Source organism: Cynoglossus semilaevis, chromosome 19 (genome assembly GCF_000523025.1).
Source record: "Cynoglossus semilaevis isolate Cse_v1.0 chromosome 19, Cse_v1.0, whole genome shotgun sequence".
In the NCBI taxonomy this organism is placed as follows: Eukaryota; Metazoa; Chordata; class Actinopteri; order Pleuronectiformes; family Cynoglossidae; genus Cynoglossus; species Cynoglossus semilaevis.
The window spans coordinates 10,833,068-10,848,539 of record NC_024325.1 but is presented as its reverse complement, the minus strand read 5'-3'; the positions used below and the strand labels follow the sequence as shown (position 1 = coordinate 10,848,539).

The following is a 15,472-nucleotide window of genomic DNA, read 5'->3' as shown; positions in this document are numbered from 1 at the left end:
GCTTAATGTTCCTCTCATCCACTCATTACATCAGTGTATGCATGACATCACATCCCAGAAGATTAGACACGTATCGCTATAATCTGCATTGAGAAAAATACACACTGTATGGAAGGTGCATGGCAGCAGAGAGGTTAAAGATGGGCATTCCACAACAGGCTGCGAGCAGTGCAACCAATGAGAGTGCAGAAAAGGGCTGAGAGCGCTTTGATTGGTTGCTTGGTAGCACTGTTGTCATGATGATGAGAATCAGGTTCTGTCTGTGTGGTCTGTATCCAGGCACAGAAGTATCCTGGAGCAAATGATATGGATGGCTGGATGGATGGGATGCATAACTTTGTGACCCTGACTCACAGTCTCATGTTATATAATACACATATAGATACTTTGTATGTGTTTCATACTGTATGTTATCATATTAAGACCAAATTAGTGTATTATAATCTTAGGAATCTATATTTTTTCTTTTATTGCTTAATTTGTTTTAAAACATCAGGACCTTTCCTATATTTTAGAATATTACACAGAAGTCCTTGGCAACAGTGACTGATATTTACAGTACAACAAGATGGTAGCAGACACTACCACAAGAGGGCACACATTTATAGGGTTTGTCCTTACTAAGCTGAGGACAATGTATTACCTGTACCATTATTGCATGAGGTGTTTAATTGTATTAACATTCTCATTAGCTTTCAATGTTCATGGAGAATATGCTTACAGTGTTTTGCTTTTCACAATAAACTAGAATCTTGGTTTTATTTAACTTATAAATCATTTGATCAGTATAATTAGATCAGTATCAACTTTTAAATCCAAGTTTGCACAAACAAGTCTTTAGAACGTTTGTTTTATTTTTTTTTTTAAGTGAAAGCAACAACCTTCAGCATTTCACACCTGCAGGGTTTTTTAAGTTGTACATGTTCATTGTTGTGACACTGCCGTTTGCTATTTCAGTATTCCACTAAAAACCCTGCATATCCCACTATTATGAACCCATCAATCTGGTGTACAATTTCACAAAAATCAGCTAAAATCAGCAATGAATGAATGCTAAGGGTTTACAGTGAAAATGTTAATTCATCTGGACTTCACAATTACAAATTAACTTCTGATAAATTGCATATAATATATATTGATATTTTTACTTCTAGATGATCAGAGTCAATGATGAGTTAGTTATTGGATGGATTTGATATAACCAAACACAGGACCAATAAGAACACTGAGCATTCAGAAAGGACCATTTAGGAAATGCCAATACACAAATATTGATCAGAATGAATTCATTTTTTTCCCAAAAGCAACAAAATGCAAGCAGCGCATCTAATGCAAACATAACATGTAGCTTCAATGCTTAAAATATGCAACAGCAAGGTAGTATAAGACAGCAATTAAAATGTTAACACATGTTTTGTACTTTTACACTGAATGCACTTTATTTCTAATAGAGACAACTGAATGGAAGAGGAAAAGCTAAACACCAATAATTAAAATGTACAGAAAATTAACAGCTGTGGCAAAACTCCACAAAGACAAAAATAATAATACTGACACACACTAATATATATTCAAAATAAAACATCCAGACCATACCTTCTTTAACTGTGTGGCTTCCATTTTGTTTAAATCATGGAATAAGACAGGTAAACACAATTTTCTTTCAAATGATGGAAATCGAAAATGTATCGGTGTAGTGAATTTATTTACCACAGATCAAAACTCAATGCGTTTTGCCTACACTGAAAAGTTATAACAGAAGCCCAATGGAAAAAAAAACTTCATGAAAGTAACACATTTTTTCAAAAACAAGTCCAAAATCAAGCTAACAAAAACAATGTACTGAAATCAAACATTAATTTGAACAACTCATATTACTCTTCAGATATAAGGCACTTCCTACGTTTGCAGGAAACTTGATATCCTGTATGTAACTCCTTGGTGGTGCTCAGAGTTGGATGAAGGCTCCTTGTGGAACCTTATCACTACACTTACAGTAGTTACTCTCTACTGTGCTTCTCCATGTCATTCCTTATTTTAGGTCTGCTTTCAAGGTCGTAACAGTCTTTACGACTAGGACCCCATAGAAGTGTAACAGTGCAGTCCACACCAGTACAGCCTGTTACCAAAGAATTAAATGGCCACATACACTTCCAATGCCTGACTGTCACCAGTTCCAATTGGAATTCTGCTCACATATATGCTAGCTATCTAGGCGCGGAGGTTCAAGGCTGGACTGATAACTTACAAATCAACTGACTCAATTTTTACCCCCTCCTGTTCTTTCTTCTTGTCTAGTCTCTCAGAGACAAAAAATGTCTCCCTGTCTCTTTCTGTGGAAGCTCATTGATCTTAACACATAACACAGGCACATTTCAAAACAAGAGGGTTTAGCTCACCTAAACCCCCTCACTCTCACTACACTTACTTGTGTCACACAAGCGGTGGTTCTTTGCTTTCTATTTCCATTGCTTTCCCTTGTTATCTCCTCTGCCTAGCATCTTCTCTCCTGGCTGAGTCGCAAGCAGGCTTCAGCTGTTGGGTTCCTTTGATTCCAGCTTAACATACTTCACCCGACTTTGGCCCAGCTAAGGAAAGCGGAAATGTCTCGCACAGGGACATTGCGGGTCAAAGCTTTGACACGCAGGTTTCGGTCATCTGTAAGTAGCACCACCTCTCTATGGAGCCTCACTGTTCCATCTGTGGACAGTGGAAAAAAATGATGATACACTCAGAAGTTTTAAAGGTATGGTTGTTACAACATTCTCAACTGTAATAATCTGAAAATTGTGTTCTGTGACACTAGTGACTATTTATTATAATGATAGCAAAACTTCTCCCAAGGGTTGAGCCTGCCTCTTCATCAAATTATTTTTTCAGGGAAATCCTAACTTTAATATACCTCTAATATAGCTAATATGAAGTATCTGTTTTATTGTTTTAATAAGAAAATCTACAGAATAAAACATACTTCTCTGATCAGGCATGAAGTCTTTTGCCTTGTCTTTGCAGTAGTGGAGACAGCAGGACAAAATCACATCATCATTGTTACCCTGATAAAAAAAAAAGAGAAAAAGCAGTTTTTGAAGAAAAGTGAAATACTGATGTGAAGTAAACTAGAAGGTAATAAAGCTGAACACACTGACTGATTAAAATGATGTTTATCTGAACCCTCACCTGTTGCCCAGAGGTATCTTCACTGCGGAAAGCAATAGACTCAAGCTGATTGCCCCGGCTGGTTAAGGCTCTGAGGCATGGCTCCCTGGCTTCAAAAGCTTTCTCTAAGAAATCCACTGCCAGCCGGGCCTTATCCTGCAAGGACCGAACATGAGCCACACTATCACTGCTGTTGCCACGAGTGGCACTGCTGCGACCTCCTGACCCTCCTCCACCAACAAAGTTGTCTTGTCCTTTTGCCAAACCATCCAACTCTGTAATTACTGAAACAGAAAGAGAAAACACATTTTATTGTACTCAAACATGAGCAAACACTTTCTTTTCCTAAATTTTATCATGCCTACATTTAGTTCCTTGTTTTTGTTTTTCTTACCAATAAGCGGCACCACTATTATGTATATTCCACATTGGAGGAGTTTCTTCAGTCCTTCTAAATGATCAATAAAACCATTGGTATCTGGTACCAAGAACAGAGGCCGTACTTCCAGCTCCAACTGACCACTTGTCTGGAGCATTGCCTGGAATACACGCAAAAGAAAACAGATATATGATACATTCAGTGCTGCCACAAAACACGTATAGGGAAGGAGAAAGTGTATTTAGACCTTTTTTGTGCCTTTTTAAGAATATGAAAATGCACTTATTTCCAATTGTTCTAAAATGTGGCCTTTCTGTTTTATCTGTCTAACAGCTATGTTTTTGTTGTGTGCTTATGTACCAACTTTACCTGGATTTTATCTCTTCGCCGCTGTTGCAGTGCCAGTTTGTTGGCGAGGACGTGTCGTCGTGCCTTAAGCTCTCTGATGTCATTCTCACTGTCGCCCAGCTCTGTCGCATCATCTTCTTCTGACGCAGACAGAGATGATTCTGCTTCGACCACAACGTCATCAGCCTGGCAAACAAAAAAGAGAAAATAAGCCATTCAGTGATTCAACAGACTCTGCAGAACTGCTATAAAAAATTAATTTGATCATTTCCATAATAATGAAGTTGTCAAATTTTGGGGATAATGCACGAAGAGGTCATTAGAGGTGAAGAAGAAAAATATTCACCTCCTTCACAAATGCAGATTCCTGTTGTCCCGTATCCCCTGAATGTTTGGGTGGAGAAGTTGCAACAGATACATATTTTCCTCCCTTAAAGGCCAGCAGAGGCTCTTCCTGACCACACAACGCTTCTAAAAAGTACTTCAGCACCGTGACCCTCTTACAATCTGCTGCAATAGACTGAAAGAAGGAGATCAATATGCATGTTAAAACAGAAAGATGATATTGCATACACAAAGTCACCAAATATTATACAGAATAATATAATAAACAGTAATGTTGTCTATTGCAGAAATCTGCAACCAGTGGTTTCTTAGCCTATTTGCAAACAACCAAATTCAGCTTCTTATGATACATCAGAAGTAAAAAGCAAATAAAGAGCTGATTTCTTTTTTTCAATCAAGGTTTAACCAATTTTTATGTCATATCAATGAGCTAACTGAGCTAACTCGCTAATAGAAAAATCAACATTGTGGCACTGCCCTCTTAATTTAAGATCAGCGGTGCAAATAAAAGAACTGTAGTTCAAGCAATTTTGACTTCAGGTATGTGATTGTAGTGTCATACTAAATGTGTTGGAATTGGTCATTGCTCATATGTAAAAAAATTAAACCCTTACCATATTGTAATTTTTCTTTTTACATCTTAGATATTCAGTAGAATTACAGTATTTAAACTTCATACACGACTCTGGGTCAAGTGTATTTGCTGGGAAAATGATAAAAATGGCTATTCTGTTGTTGACAGCTACTATAGTTTCGAATAGGTATAATACAGTGTATGGCAAAGGAAAAAACTTCTGCCATGTTTTACATAGTTACCTGCACACAGATAACAGTTTAACAGGAATAAAAGTATGTATCATGTAATAAGTCAGTTCTTTTTTTTTTTTACGTTTACCATTTCAGTGTGCTTGTCTATGTAACAAGGTTCCTGTGGTGCAGCCAGCAGGGGTATGAAACCAGCAAGCAGCTTGTCCTCCTTGAGCTGCAAGACAGTCAACTCCTCATCTCCCTCAACTTCATCAGTGTCCACTTTGTACAAAGGCACTTCCTCGTGATCCACATGTGCCAGAACATTGCACAGGTCAGCCAGGCACTGCCAAACATCAGGGCTGCCACTTAACAGAGAAAATGTTGTTAAGTGCTGTTGTCTAGCATGTACTATATTGTTACCATCCCAAAAAGAGCTGCTGCAGAGGTTTGTGTAATTCTCTCCAACTTCCTTGTGTTCTTATTACTCACTCTATACTGCATGGAGGTGGGTTCCAAAGGTCTGGGTGGCCCAACATCCAGTCAGACCATACCTTGATGGTTGGGAGTAGTTCTGTAAGGTCCTGTGGGAATGCAGAAACCCTCACCATACCATCCTGCCCCATCCCTTTATTGTCATCCTCTCCATCTGCCATCGGGACTGGCACTGAAAGCAAAAAACACAGTCTAGAGAAGGGAAAACATTCACAATTGCCATCAATTTTTCAACAAATATTAAGATAGCCTGCGACTTCGTCCTAGTTTATAATTTTGGCCCAGTATGAATTTGAGTTTGATACCCCTGGTCTAGAGGAACAATGTAGCTGTGCATGCTCTCACTGTAGCAAAAACAGCCATGTCCATTTGAGTAGTGTGCTATTAAGTGAAGCTAGTGCCAAGTACTTTAAACAACGAGAAGCTCAGTGTGTATGTATACCTGCAGGAGTGTTTTTGAGTAGCTCCGTGCAGTGCTGCACCAAAAGTGCAAACATGCCAAGACCCAGGGCAGTGCTTTGTTCTTGTAAAACAGACCGGGATTCTCTGTCTTCACCTGTAAAATAGGCAAGAACAAAAAAAAATATTCCTGGATGATTCATTTTTTATCATCATCCAAAGACACTACACTGCCACTCGCCATAAATTCAAGTCTACATAACACTTTAATTTAAATTATTTAAGTTTTTTTATTACAACTTTGACTGTATACGAGTCCTCCACAGAATTACCTCTACTTTGAGCATTGTGTATGGTGAACATATTGATGGTGATGATCTGCAGCATGTGTGTGCTGCCCAGCAGAGATGGTCCATGCTGTAGAAGTTTCCTAAACTCTTGCAGAACACGACTGGCTACACCAGGAAACGACTCCATGCTGCGTGTAAAAAGAATACAGTTATAATAAACAAACTAAATCAAAGACAGTATTAAATTATATACTTAATATTTATAGTTTTATCTGTCCAACAGGTCTACCAGAGTTTTGTGCATCTCTTTTTTGGAAAGACATGCCTCACTCATCAATCCCAATCCATTAATTGTAACTCAAACTTACCCAACTTTTGTGAAGAGCTTCCCATGTGCATGCAAAAAACTCAGACTGAACCTCTTATTCAGCTGGGGAAAAAAAGAAAACAGAAGGTCAAAGTTGTTTTAAACCATTTTTAAATAGGTCCAACAATTGCTAACAAAAAAAGGTTTCTGAAATTACTGAGCAAAGTCAAAAGTCAGGTACCTGACACAGAAATAGTTCTGTACTGGTTGTTGAAGTTAAACAGTTTATATATCAATATTGAAATAATAATAAAAAAAAGAATATTACTTTTGTACAGTGAACGAAAAGACAATGACGTTGACTGTGTTATTTTTATTAATTCAGTTTAGTGGCCAGTATACAGTGGGGCTTCAAGATAGAGATTAATCCGCTCTACAACAGCACTCGTATGTCGATCCGCTCGACTCCCTATTGCATTTTCCCCCATTAAAAATAACTAAAAAACAATTAATTCATTAAAGTCTGCCAGAAATATACGATTAACTAAATAAAAATTCCTTCCTTATCCAAAAACCAAAAACATAAATATAAACAAATATATTGATAATATAAAATAATTATAATTAAGAAAACATGGGTAAAAAATGGGTAAAATAACCCAAAGAAGGACAGTGAGTGAGACAGCAAGACAGTGTAGAGTGGAAAAATGCAGCTTGATTGAGCACCCGTCACTCAAATGTTTCCTTGTATCACAGGGAAAATGTTGTAAAAGATCCATTAGCTTGTATCTTGAAGCCCCACTGTATTACCGTTTTTAAACTACCTATTAAAAATTCAAGAAAAATTATATAATATGGGGAGAGTTGCAGACACTTACGCATAATCGTGTGTAGAAATGACAACTTAAAAATACATTTTTAATGTTCACCATGCAGGTACAAAATGCTAAAGGGATCTGTTTTGATATAAACACAGAGAAACGTGACAAATAGATCTTACATCACTTGCACTGAGACTTCCTAGGTCTCCATCATGTTCAGAGTCTCTGCTGGACTCGCTGCCTCCTCTACGTGAGGACTGGGTTACTGCAGGTCTGCTGGGGCGAACCCAAATCTCTACACGTGCTCCTGCTTCCCGTCTTCCCCTCCCTCTAACTGTGGGACCCATAGAGCCTCCTTCACACTCCTGTCTCCTCCTTCTGTCAAGCTGCTCTGTCTGCCAGGAAGAAATTTTTATTAAGAAAAATGTTGCTGGTTATCCTCATGGCCATAATAATATCATTTTATGACACATAATAAGGCTGACTAAATGTGTTTTTAATCTTCCAACTGTTAATTAATTAATTTGGTGAAAGGTTTCACTGCTTGACCTTTACAGAGAATACCTTTTGATTTTAATATTCAATTGTCAACTGTTCTTTTTCGGCTGTGGTTTCTATTAAAAGTCATCACTGATAGCACAGTGTTCAAAGTGTGACCAACCTTGCGCTTTGCTTCTTCAAACAGACTCATCAGACTCTCCTTTGCAGTCAGGATGGGGTTTGAAGCAGCCAAACTGCGCATATAATAATACACAGCATCCATCTTTCTTTTCTGAAAGTGGGCAAAAAGGAAAATATTCATTAGGGCAAAAATTCTTCATTAATTGATTACTGCAAACAGACTATTGTTACATTATTAATAATATCAGTCAATATTACTGATGGAAAAGTCAAAAGAAATGCAATAATTAAACTATGTGTACCCCCATTATGTTGTCAATCTCTCATTCATTCATTTCTATTACTTACTGTATAGACTGCTAACAGTGCCAACTGGTTGTATGGCCGTCCATTTTTGGGGGCAATCTGCTGGGCTTTCAGGTACCAGCTGAAAGAAACAGTGTAACAAGATATAAGACCTGATAAATTCTATACTTTACATTAAATACTTTTTCATTTCAATGGAAAGATTGACTTGAAATATGTCAACTGTGCCACAACAAAGAGCATGGCCCATATATTCAATTTTCTTTTCATAGTGTGGAACAGATTCCTGATACCTTCGAGCCTTCCCATAGTTAGCTGAATCAGTGGCCTGCTCACGGTAACGTGCAATATCTCCTTGACAAATCATACAGCGCTGTGCACTGATCAGAGCATACTTCACCTGAAAAAGATTGAAATCAACAATAGCTCTTTAACCCCTTTGCTGTGGATGACAATAGTAATGGTAATATAATCAAGGGTCATTGCTCTGCATACTAGTAAATATGAATCTGTGAATGTTTGACTCTGGTATTACTGTGAGAAAACATGCATTTTCTAACACACAGGCTCAGGAAAAACACCCACAGACACAGAGAAATTCTGCATTACCGTTTTGCGTAATGGTCGAGCCCTGATTGCCATGCCATCCATATAATCCTCTAATGTAAACTGGTACACAGTCTGCAGCTTCTGAAGCAGTGCATCAAAGAAAAGAGATCCCTGTGGACACAGACCACAACAGACAAGTTAAACAACAATAAGATATCAAAACAAGGTTTCAGATTAAAAAAAGAAAATCAATTCAGTTAACAATAAAAAGGCAACAGACACTACGGACACAAAGGAATAAATAAATAAAAAATAACACAAATGATGCATCTTCGTATTAGGGACACTTTAGCCTATTTATGAACAACAGGGCCTTAAATAAATCTCTTTCAGGTCAGTTCAGGTTCAAAGCTCAGCCATGGTAGATAAAATACAGAAGATAAATGGTAGATGGCGACATCTGTTTAATTTGTGATATTAAAGTTAATATCTGTCATTTCAAATTGGCTTGGAACAAATTATTAATAAAGTTATTGGACAATCTCTACTGCAGGAGAAGCAGACTCCAGAAAATAGCATTATCTGTCAAATGCATCAAACTTCAATGCACAATATTTCACACTTGCAGGCCAGTGATCTTTGTGCCAAAGTAAACAGTTTTCAGTGGGAAGACATAAAAAAAAAATCTTTGGCAAAACTTTGTCAATTTTGTGTAATAAAAGGGAAGATGAGAAATTCACCATACATTTTCAATATTTAACATTGGCACCAATTCTGCTCAAGGGGTTACTTAAATGGGTTAGCATTAATATTCAATATTAAAGTGTTTAGGGTTAGGGTTGTGTTTTTTTTAATATGCATTACCTCATCAAGTAATGTGAGCAACATGTTCCTGATGTGAGTGGTGCCATCGTGGCCGTGGTCTTTGAGTATTTGCCGGAAATGCTCTATGACCTGGTAAAACACATTTTTCCACAAGGCCTGATCCACATTTTGGGAATCCGAGAACTCAATGTCTGTTAAGATAATCTGTTCATACAGAACCAAAAGATCTGCCCTGGAAGATAGAACAGTTCTTTATTAGTGTTTCTCATAAAAAGGGGCAACCAACCAACAAATACATATGATGACAGTAACACTTTTTCTTAGTAACAAATACTCACCTGAGTTGGGCCATGCGGTCCAGTCCATCTGCACTGACTCTGTCTCTGGAGAGCAAGTTACTGAGCTGATGTTCATGAGCATCTGCAGCCCTCAGCAGCTTCCCTAGTTCACCTCTGGCTTGTTGCTCTGCCTCTTCCAATGTCAAACCAACTCCAGGCTGAGAGTACCCTCCTAATTTGTAAGTCCCACAGACTTGGTTAGCACCAGGACTAGAGTACATGCCATTAGACGGAACTACTTGATATGGAGTCATGTATGGATATGAAAACCTCAGGTTTGGGGTGGGGCCAGAATTATGAGGATTGTTGGTGGAGATAGGGTAGCAATATGGATTGTCGGAATTCTGGAACTTATAGAAAGCCATGGCGGCAGCCTGCTGAGATTGAAAGTGTTGACCCTGTGGGACTGGAGGACTGCCTGTTGCTTCATCATCTGTGTCTAGAAAGTGTAGTTGTCCATAACCAGTCCCTGTTTGAAGATATACAGACTGCGGGAGAGACTTTTGCAATGAAGACTGGCTATTGGTAAGTGCAGGTTTCTGGTCTGGATTATTTGGATCCCAGAGTCTTCTCACCCCACCTCCTCTACCTCCTCTACTATTGTGCACTCCTCCTCTCCTCAGTGCACCAAAAAGTCTTTGGCCAGCCTCAGATGAATTTGAGAGATCTGTGCGGGCTGGAAGAACCAGAATACCACCACCCCTACCACAAGGAGCAGAGCCTTCCTTGCGAGTGTTCATTTCTAGCCTTTGTGATGAGGAACTTGTCTGTTTATTAAGGGAAACCCTAAGGATTCCACCACCTCCACTTTTGCTTCCCTGTTTGACATTCTTTTCATCCACTCGCCTCGCTGCCCTGACCTCTTCCTCTGCTCCACTTCTTCTACTCCTTCTATTTTCTGCAATGTCCCTCATCTCACTTCCTTCAAGCGATTCTGTAGAGGACTCCCCATTAGTAGGCCAACTTTGCAAATGACTTTTTTCGTCTTCCCTACTCCTAAACCTTTCATCTTTGTTACGGACTTTAGGCTGCATACGTGACCACTTACGGCTTTCCACATTCTTCCCTGATCCTCGACCATCTAAGCTGGTCACACTGCTGGCTGAGCTGCTACTGTAAGTTCGATTTCGTGAATGTCGTATATCTGACTTTGAATATCGTTTTGAGCATGATGCTGTAGTAGCAGCGTTGTGAGCATTTTTATTAACTTTTCCCGCTGTTCTGGCTTCAGTTTTTTCCATCTTGGGATTTTTCTCAACTTCTCTGGACCGATTGTTGTTGTCATAACCCCCTTTTTTACTTTCTCTGCAGTTTTCTCTTCTTTTGCCAGGGTGTGTCTCTATTGTCTTACTAGGTTTGTTATCCTTGTCTGCTTTAGCTGCTCGCTTGTCCCTGTCTCTCTCCTCTTTACTGTGATCTGATTTTCCATCACAACTCACCCCATCTTCTCTTGAATCCCAAACTGTCACTTTTTCTTTTTCCCTTGCTCTTCTTCTGCGGTTTTCTTTTTCTCTTTTCTCTTTCTTTTCTTCTTCTCTCCTTCTAGTCAATTCTTCACCATCCTGGACTACTTTCTCCACTTGAACATCTTTAACACACATATTTTCGACTTTGTTGGAAATGTTTTCCACTTCAGCATGTGGTGATAACGGTGGTTTTCGAATGTCTCTGTTTTCTTGCCTCCTCTTTGAATCACTTAATTTTAAACTATTCAAATTTTCCTGTGTAACCACAACTTCTTTTTCATTTCCTCTTTGCTTCTCAGTGGATGCTTTATTCCCTTTTGATTCTTCTGTACTCACAGTAGAGCCATGCTCATTTTTCTGTTCAGACTTCCTTGTGGGAGGTTTATCCTGCTCCTTCCCAACTCTACAGTCTTTTCCCTGAATATTCCTCCGGCTCCCAGGTTGATAAAATTCACGGTCAGGTTTGCGTGCCTTCCTTGAAGGTTTTTGAGCACCGGCAGGTTCCGCATGTTCTTCATTTTCAGCAAAGTTTTTTTCTTGATTTGCTCCAGTGTTGCCTTGTGATGGGCTGGCTTTTTTACAGTTCTGTGAGTTACTGCCATCACCACCTGTCCTGTCGTCTTCTGTTTCATCAACCCCTTTGCTATCAGAAGTCCCATCAGATTTTTTTTTATGGGTAGACTTTTTCACATTCTGCAAAGTTGTAGCTTGCTCTTGTAAATATGTAGACATGGCATCGCTTTGACCAGGATCTCCTTCACTATCATGGTGAGTCTGACCACGTCCAGCTACAGGCTGATATCGCTGCAAATCAGGACGCTTTTCCTCACGCCTTTTATGTTGCTTAGACAGATGCTGCTCGTCTGAAGAAACAAAAATACAGGAAGATACATAGATATGTTAAGGTTTTAGGTATCAGTCAATCTTCCAATCTTACCAATACATGAAATCTCTATTGTGTGTTAAAACCGCTTTATGACCTCTAAATACTGTACTAACATACTAATCATTTTACCATATGCTTTCTTTCACTCTCCCCTTCATGCTATTTCCCACCTTCTTCCTTTAATTATTTTATTGGGGTAAGGCAGAAAAAGTTGGTCGTAGTTTTTAAAGTGGCCCTGTCAAGAGCGACACTTTAAGATGTCCATGAGGTTAACTGCCGCTGACCGAAGACAATAGTCGGAGCGTGTCCGCAGATATTCACGTGTCATTGGCACATTAATCCAGTTAATTACCTGTGTCATATATTGCTATTCAAACGTGATTTGGAACAATTTGAACATCACTGCATATCGACAACAGTAGTTAAGTGGGCGGATAAAACCAACCGCGCGGGACCAAAGACAGCAGTTAGCAACATTACAACATTAGCTAAATACAAACTTGGTAACTTTGGACTACTTTTGTTGAACTCATTAAATATCTACTGTCGCTATTTTTAGACGCTTCGTCTTCCGTGTGTCGTGTTTACAGTCTCCTACCTTTTTGAGCGTCACCAGAAGAAACTGTATTCGACGCCTCAGCTCGAAGTTCAGCTGCTGAGATTCGCACTCGGTCTAGTTGGTCCGCCATCTTTGATTTGACTGAAAACAAACACAACCACCGAGTACGGAAGCCGTGTGGGCTCACATCTATTCCTGTGTTGTGACGTAGTTTCGAAGTGCTATGTAGCCATTACTCAGTTCGAGTAAACCACTCAATATCAGCTATTTAAAGGTTAGCCATTAATTCTTATTTGCTTAGAACATCAAAATCATCAAAGTGTTGTTTCTTCTTCTTCCTTCTCGTCCCCTTCGCCTTTTTCAGTAAAAATGGAATTACGGAAACATGAATTTTGATCTTAAGGATTTTACTTGAATATGGTGTGAAAAATATTTACAGTAAATAAATAAACAAATAAATCCAGGGATTATATTAAAAACAGATTAAATCTCTTGTCCTTCACAAAAATAAAAAAGTAAGAAGCATTGCTTTGCCTCATACTACTGAGAAACAATATTAAAATTAAAACAAAAGGTTTTTTGAGGTATATTATTCAATGTGACCTAAAGTGATCCTATTTGGCCTCCACAATAAAGAAAACATTTACAAAGAAAAAACTTCTGTTACTAAGTTATATAGATCATTTTTGTAATATAGTTTGGTTAAGTATTCAAATGGTGACTGAGTATAAATTTGAGAATTAGAATATAAAATTGATTACAATATTTCCCAACTCTTTCTGAATATATGTGATTTGTTTAAATAGACACAAAGCATACACTAGCATATAGAACGGTTTTTCAATCTATTCCTTTTTAAGCTAGTTGGTGTTTCTCTGATTTGAATGTTCATTTTTGCATGTACAACGTTTATTAATGCTTAAAGAGGAATGAATAACTGCAAATGTTATATATCTATTTTTACAGCTATAAAACATGTGCTTTTAATAATGAGTGCCTTGTTTTTGCAAAAAGGGTCTTTTGTTGTGCATGAGGCTAAACCATTTTATTTTAGGTTTTAAACATTCCCATTTCCATGTGACTATTCAACTCATAAATGCTGTTGTGTAAAACTTACACGTGGCTTGACCCATATATGAAGCCCAAGGAAAGAAGGCTTAAAGGTCTGACATTGTATAAAGATGGAAATAGTTAGTGCACACCATACACAAAGCGTTCAGTTTGGTTTAATATCCACTAGATGTCATGGTTGAATACTTTATTCTCGTTTCAAGCTTAACTCTCCTGGTGTCCAGTGTTTTGAATTGGCCGAACAATGAACTCGGTGTCTACTTATCTCTCCCAGAATGTAATTAATTTGAATGTATAACATCATCTCCTGTTTGCTATATATTTCTCTAATAACTGTGAACAGATTTGCTAACTTTCACAAGAAATGTGTTTTAGTATAATACCACAGGAATACCAGATATTGTTGTTGTGTGTGGCCATAGATGCATGTTTATCTGAGGAGGAAGTGATTAGTCTAAGTCCATGTGGCTGAAGCTGAACAGCTTCATTTCCCTAGCAACAACAAATTAAAGGGACAGTGTTAGTTGTCATTCCTTCAAATCTCACACAGATGGTGAATTTGAATTTTTTTTTTCACATTGTGGTTTTCTGTTAATGATATTATACTTGCTGACCCCAAAGAAATGCACATAAACCTTGATACATCAGGGCAACAATGATTATTATTACGATATTTAATTCATTTTAATATATAGTTACAGTTATTATATAAACAAATATCAACACTAGATACAGAATACTGCTGATGTAGTATTAGCAGAGTCTCTCTTGTTGAAGCAGTGGTACACAAGGGGTTAGAATTTTTCGTGTCTGCAGAGGATGAGGTGTGAGAGAGGGAGGGGGCTGCCGGAAGTGGTGGGCGTGTGTCTCCCTGCGTGCGGATAAGTAACTTGTGTGCCTCTGCGCGTGTATGTGTGTATGTGTGCAGAGTTCTGATTGTCAGTGCTGCACCACAGTGCAGGTGGAGCAATGCAGGGTGATAAGTGACACAGAAGGACAGAGGTGGTGGTGGAGAAAGGGGCGAGGTGAGGTAGTGAAAGAGACAGAGCTGGAAAAAGGGAAGAAAGGAGGCACAAGAGAGGGGTGAGGAGGCATGGTGCAGGAGAGAAACAGGGAGGACGGGAGAAGAGACTGTGAATACAGATGAGAAAAGCGGGGGAAGCAGGGAGTTTTTGCAGGTGAATTTCTGACACCGGGGGGTTTCTCTGGCCCAATCATATCCAGATCTTTCTGCACCCATCTCATTGTCTTCCTTTCTCTTTCTGTCTATCGCTCTCAGTATCCCCCGACAGAGACACTGGGAGGTGGGAGGAGAAGACTTGGAGAATACCGGAGCAAAGGAGGAGGACAGATGGGGGAATACAGTCAGGAGAATATGGTGAAGATAAGAATGGGATGTTCTGCTTAAAGATAGAGAATTAAACAGTGCAGTTGTTGGGATGAAATTTGAATGGGCAGAAAAATAACTTCGAATGTGGAATGAAAATAGAGAGCAGAGGGAAGTGAGTAGACTGAAATGGGATCCTCATGTTGAGAGAGAGTAAAAAAGAGAATAATTAAAGAA

The 15,472-nt window shown here is 38.7% G+C and overlaps 1 protein-coding gene across 1 annotated transcript; it reads right to left on the bottom strand.

The window, feature by feature from the left end:
- Positions 1-834: 834 nt before the first annotated feature.
- On the bottom strand, positions 835-14,659 carry smg6 (SMG6 nonsense mediated mRNA decay factor). The gene is made up of 19 exons (XM_008332903.3): positions 12,877-14,659; positions 9,927-12,255; positions 9,628-9,820; positions 8,824-8,934; positions 8,508-8,614; positions 8,257-8,335; positions 7,949-8,059; positions 7,467-7,682; positions 6,528-6,589; positions 6,202-6,347; positions 5,913-6,026; positions 5,468-5,642; positions 5,124-5,343; positions 4,230-4,403; positions 3,905-4,069; positions 3,551-3,695; positions 3,178-3,440; positions 2,972-3,053; positions 835-2,700 (listed from the first exon to the last, which is right to left on the bottom strand). The coding sequence occupies exons 1-19, from the start codon at positions 12,965-12,967 to the stop codon at positions 2,570-2,572; spliced, it is 4,914 nt and encodes a 1,637-aa protein (XP_008331125.1). The 5' UTR covers positions 12,968-14,659; the 3' UTR covers positions 835-2,569.
- Between the last annotated feature and the right edge of the window lie 813 nt (positions 14,660-15,472).

Bases quoted from the DNA above. Each gene is read 5' to 3' on its own strand.
- smg6 (XM_008332903.3), bottom strand. From the start codon at position 12,967: ATGGCGGACCAACTAGACCGAGTGCGAATCTCAGCAGCTGAACTTCGA. The intron at 5,344-5,467 runs GTGAGTAATAAG...TTCTCTGTTAAG, and splicing joins CCACCTCCATGCAGTATAGA to TGGCAGCCCTGATGTTTGGC. The intron at 4,404-5,123 runs GTAAACGTAAAA...TCCTTCTTTCAG, and splicing joins TAGACAAGCACACTGAAATG to TCTATTGCAGCAGATTGTAA.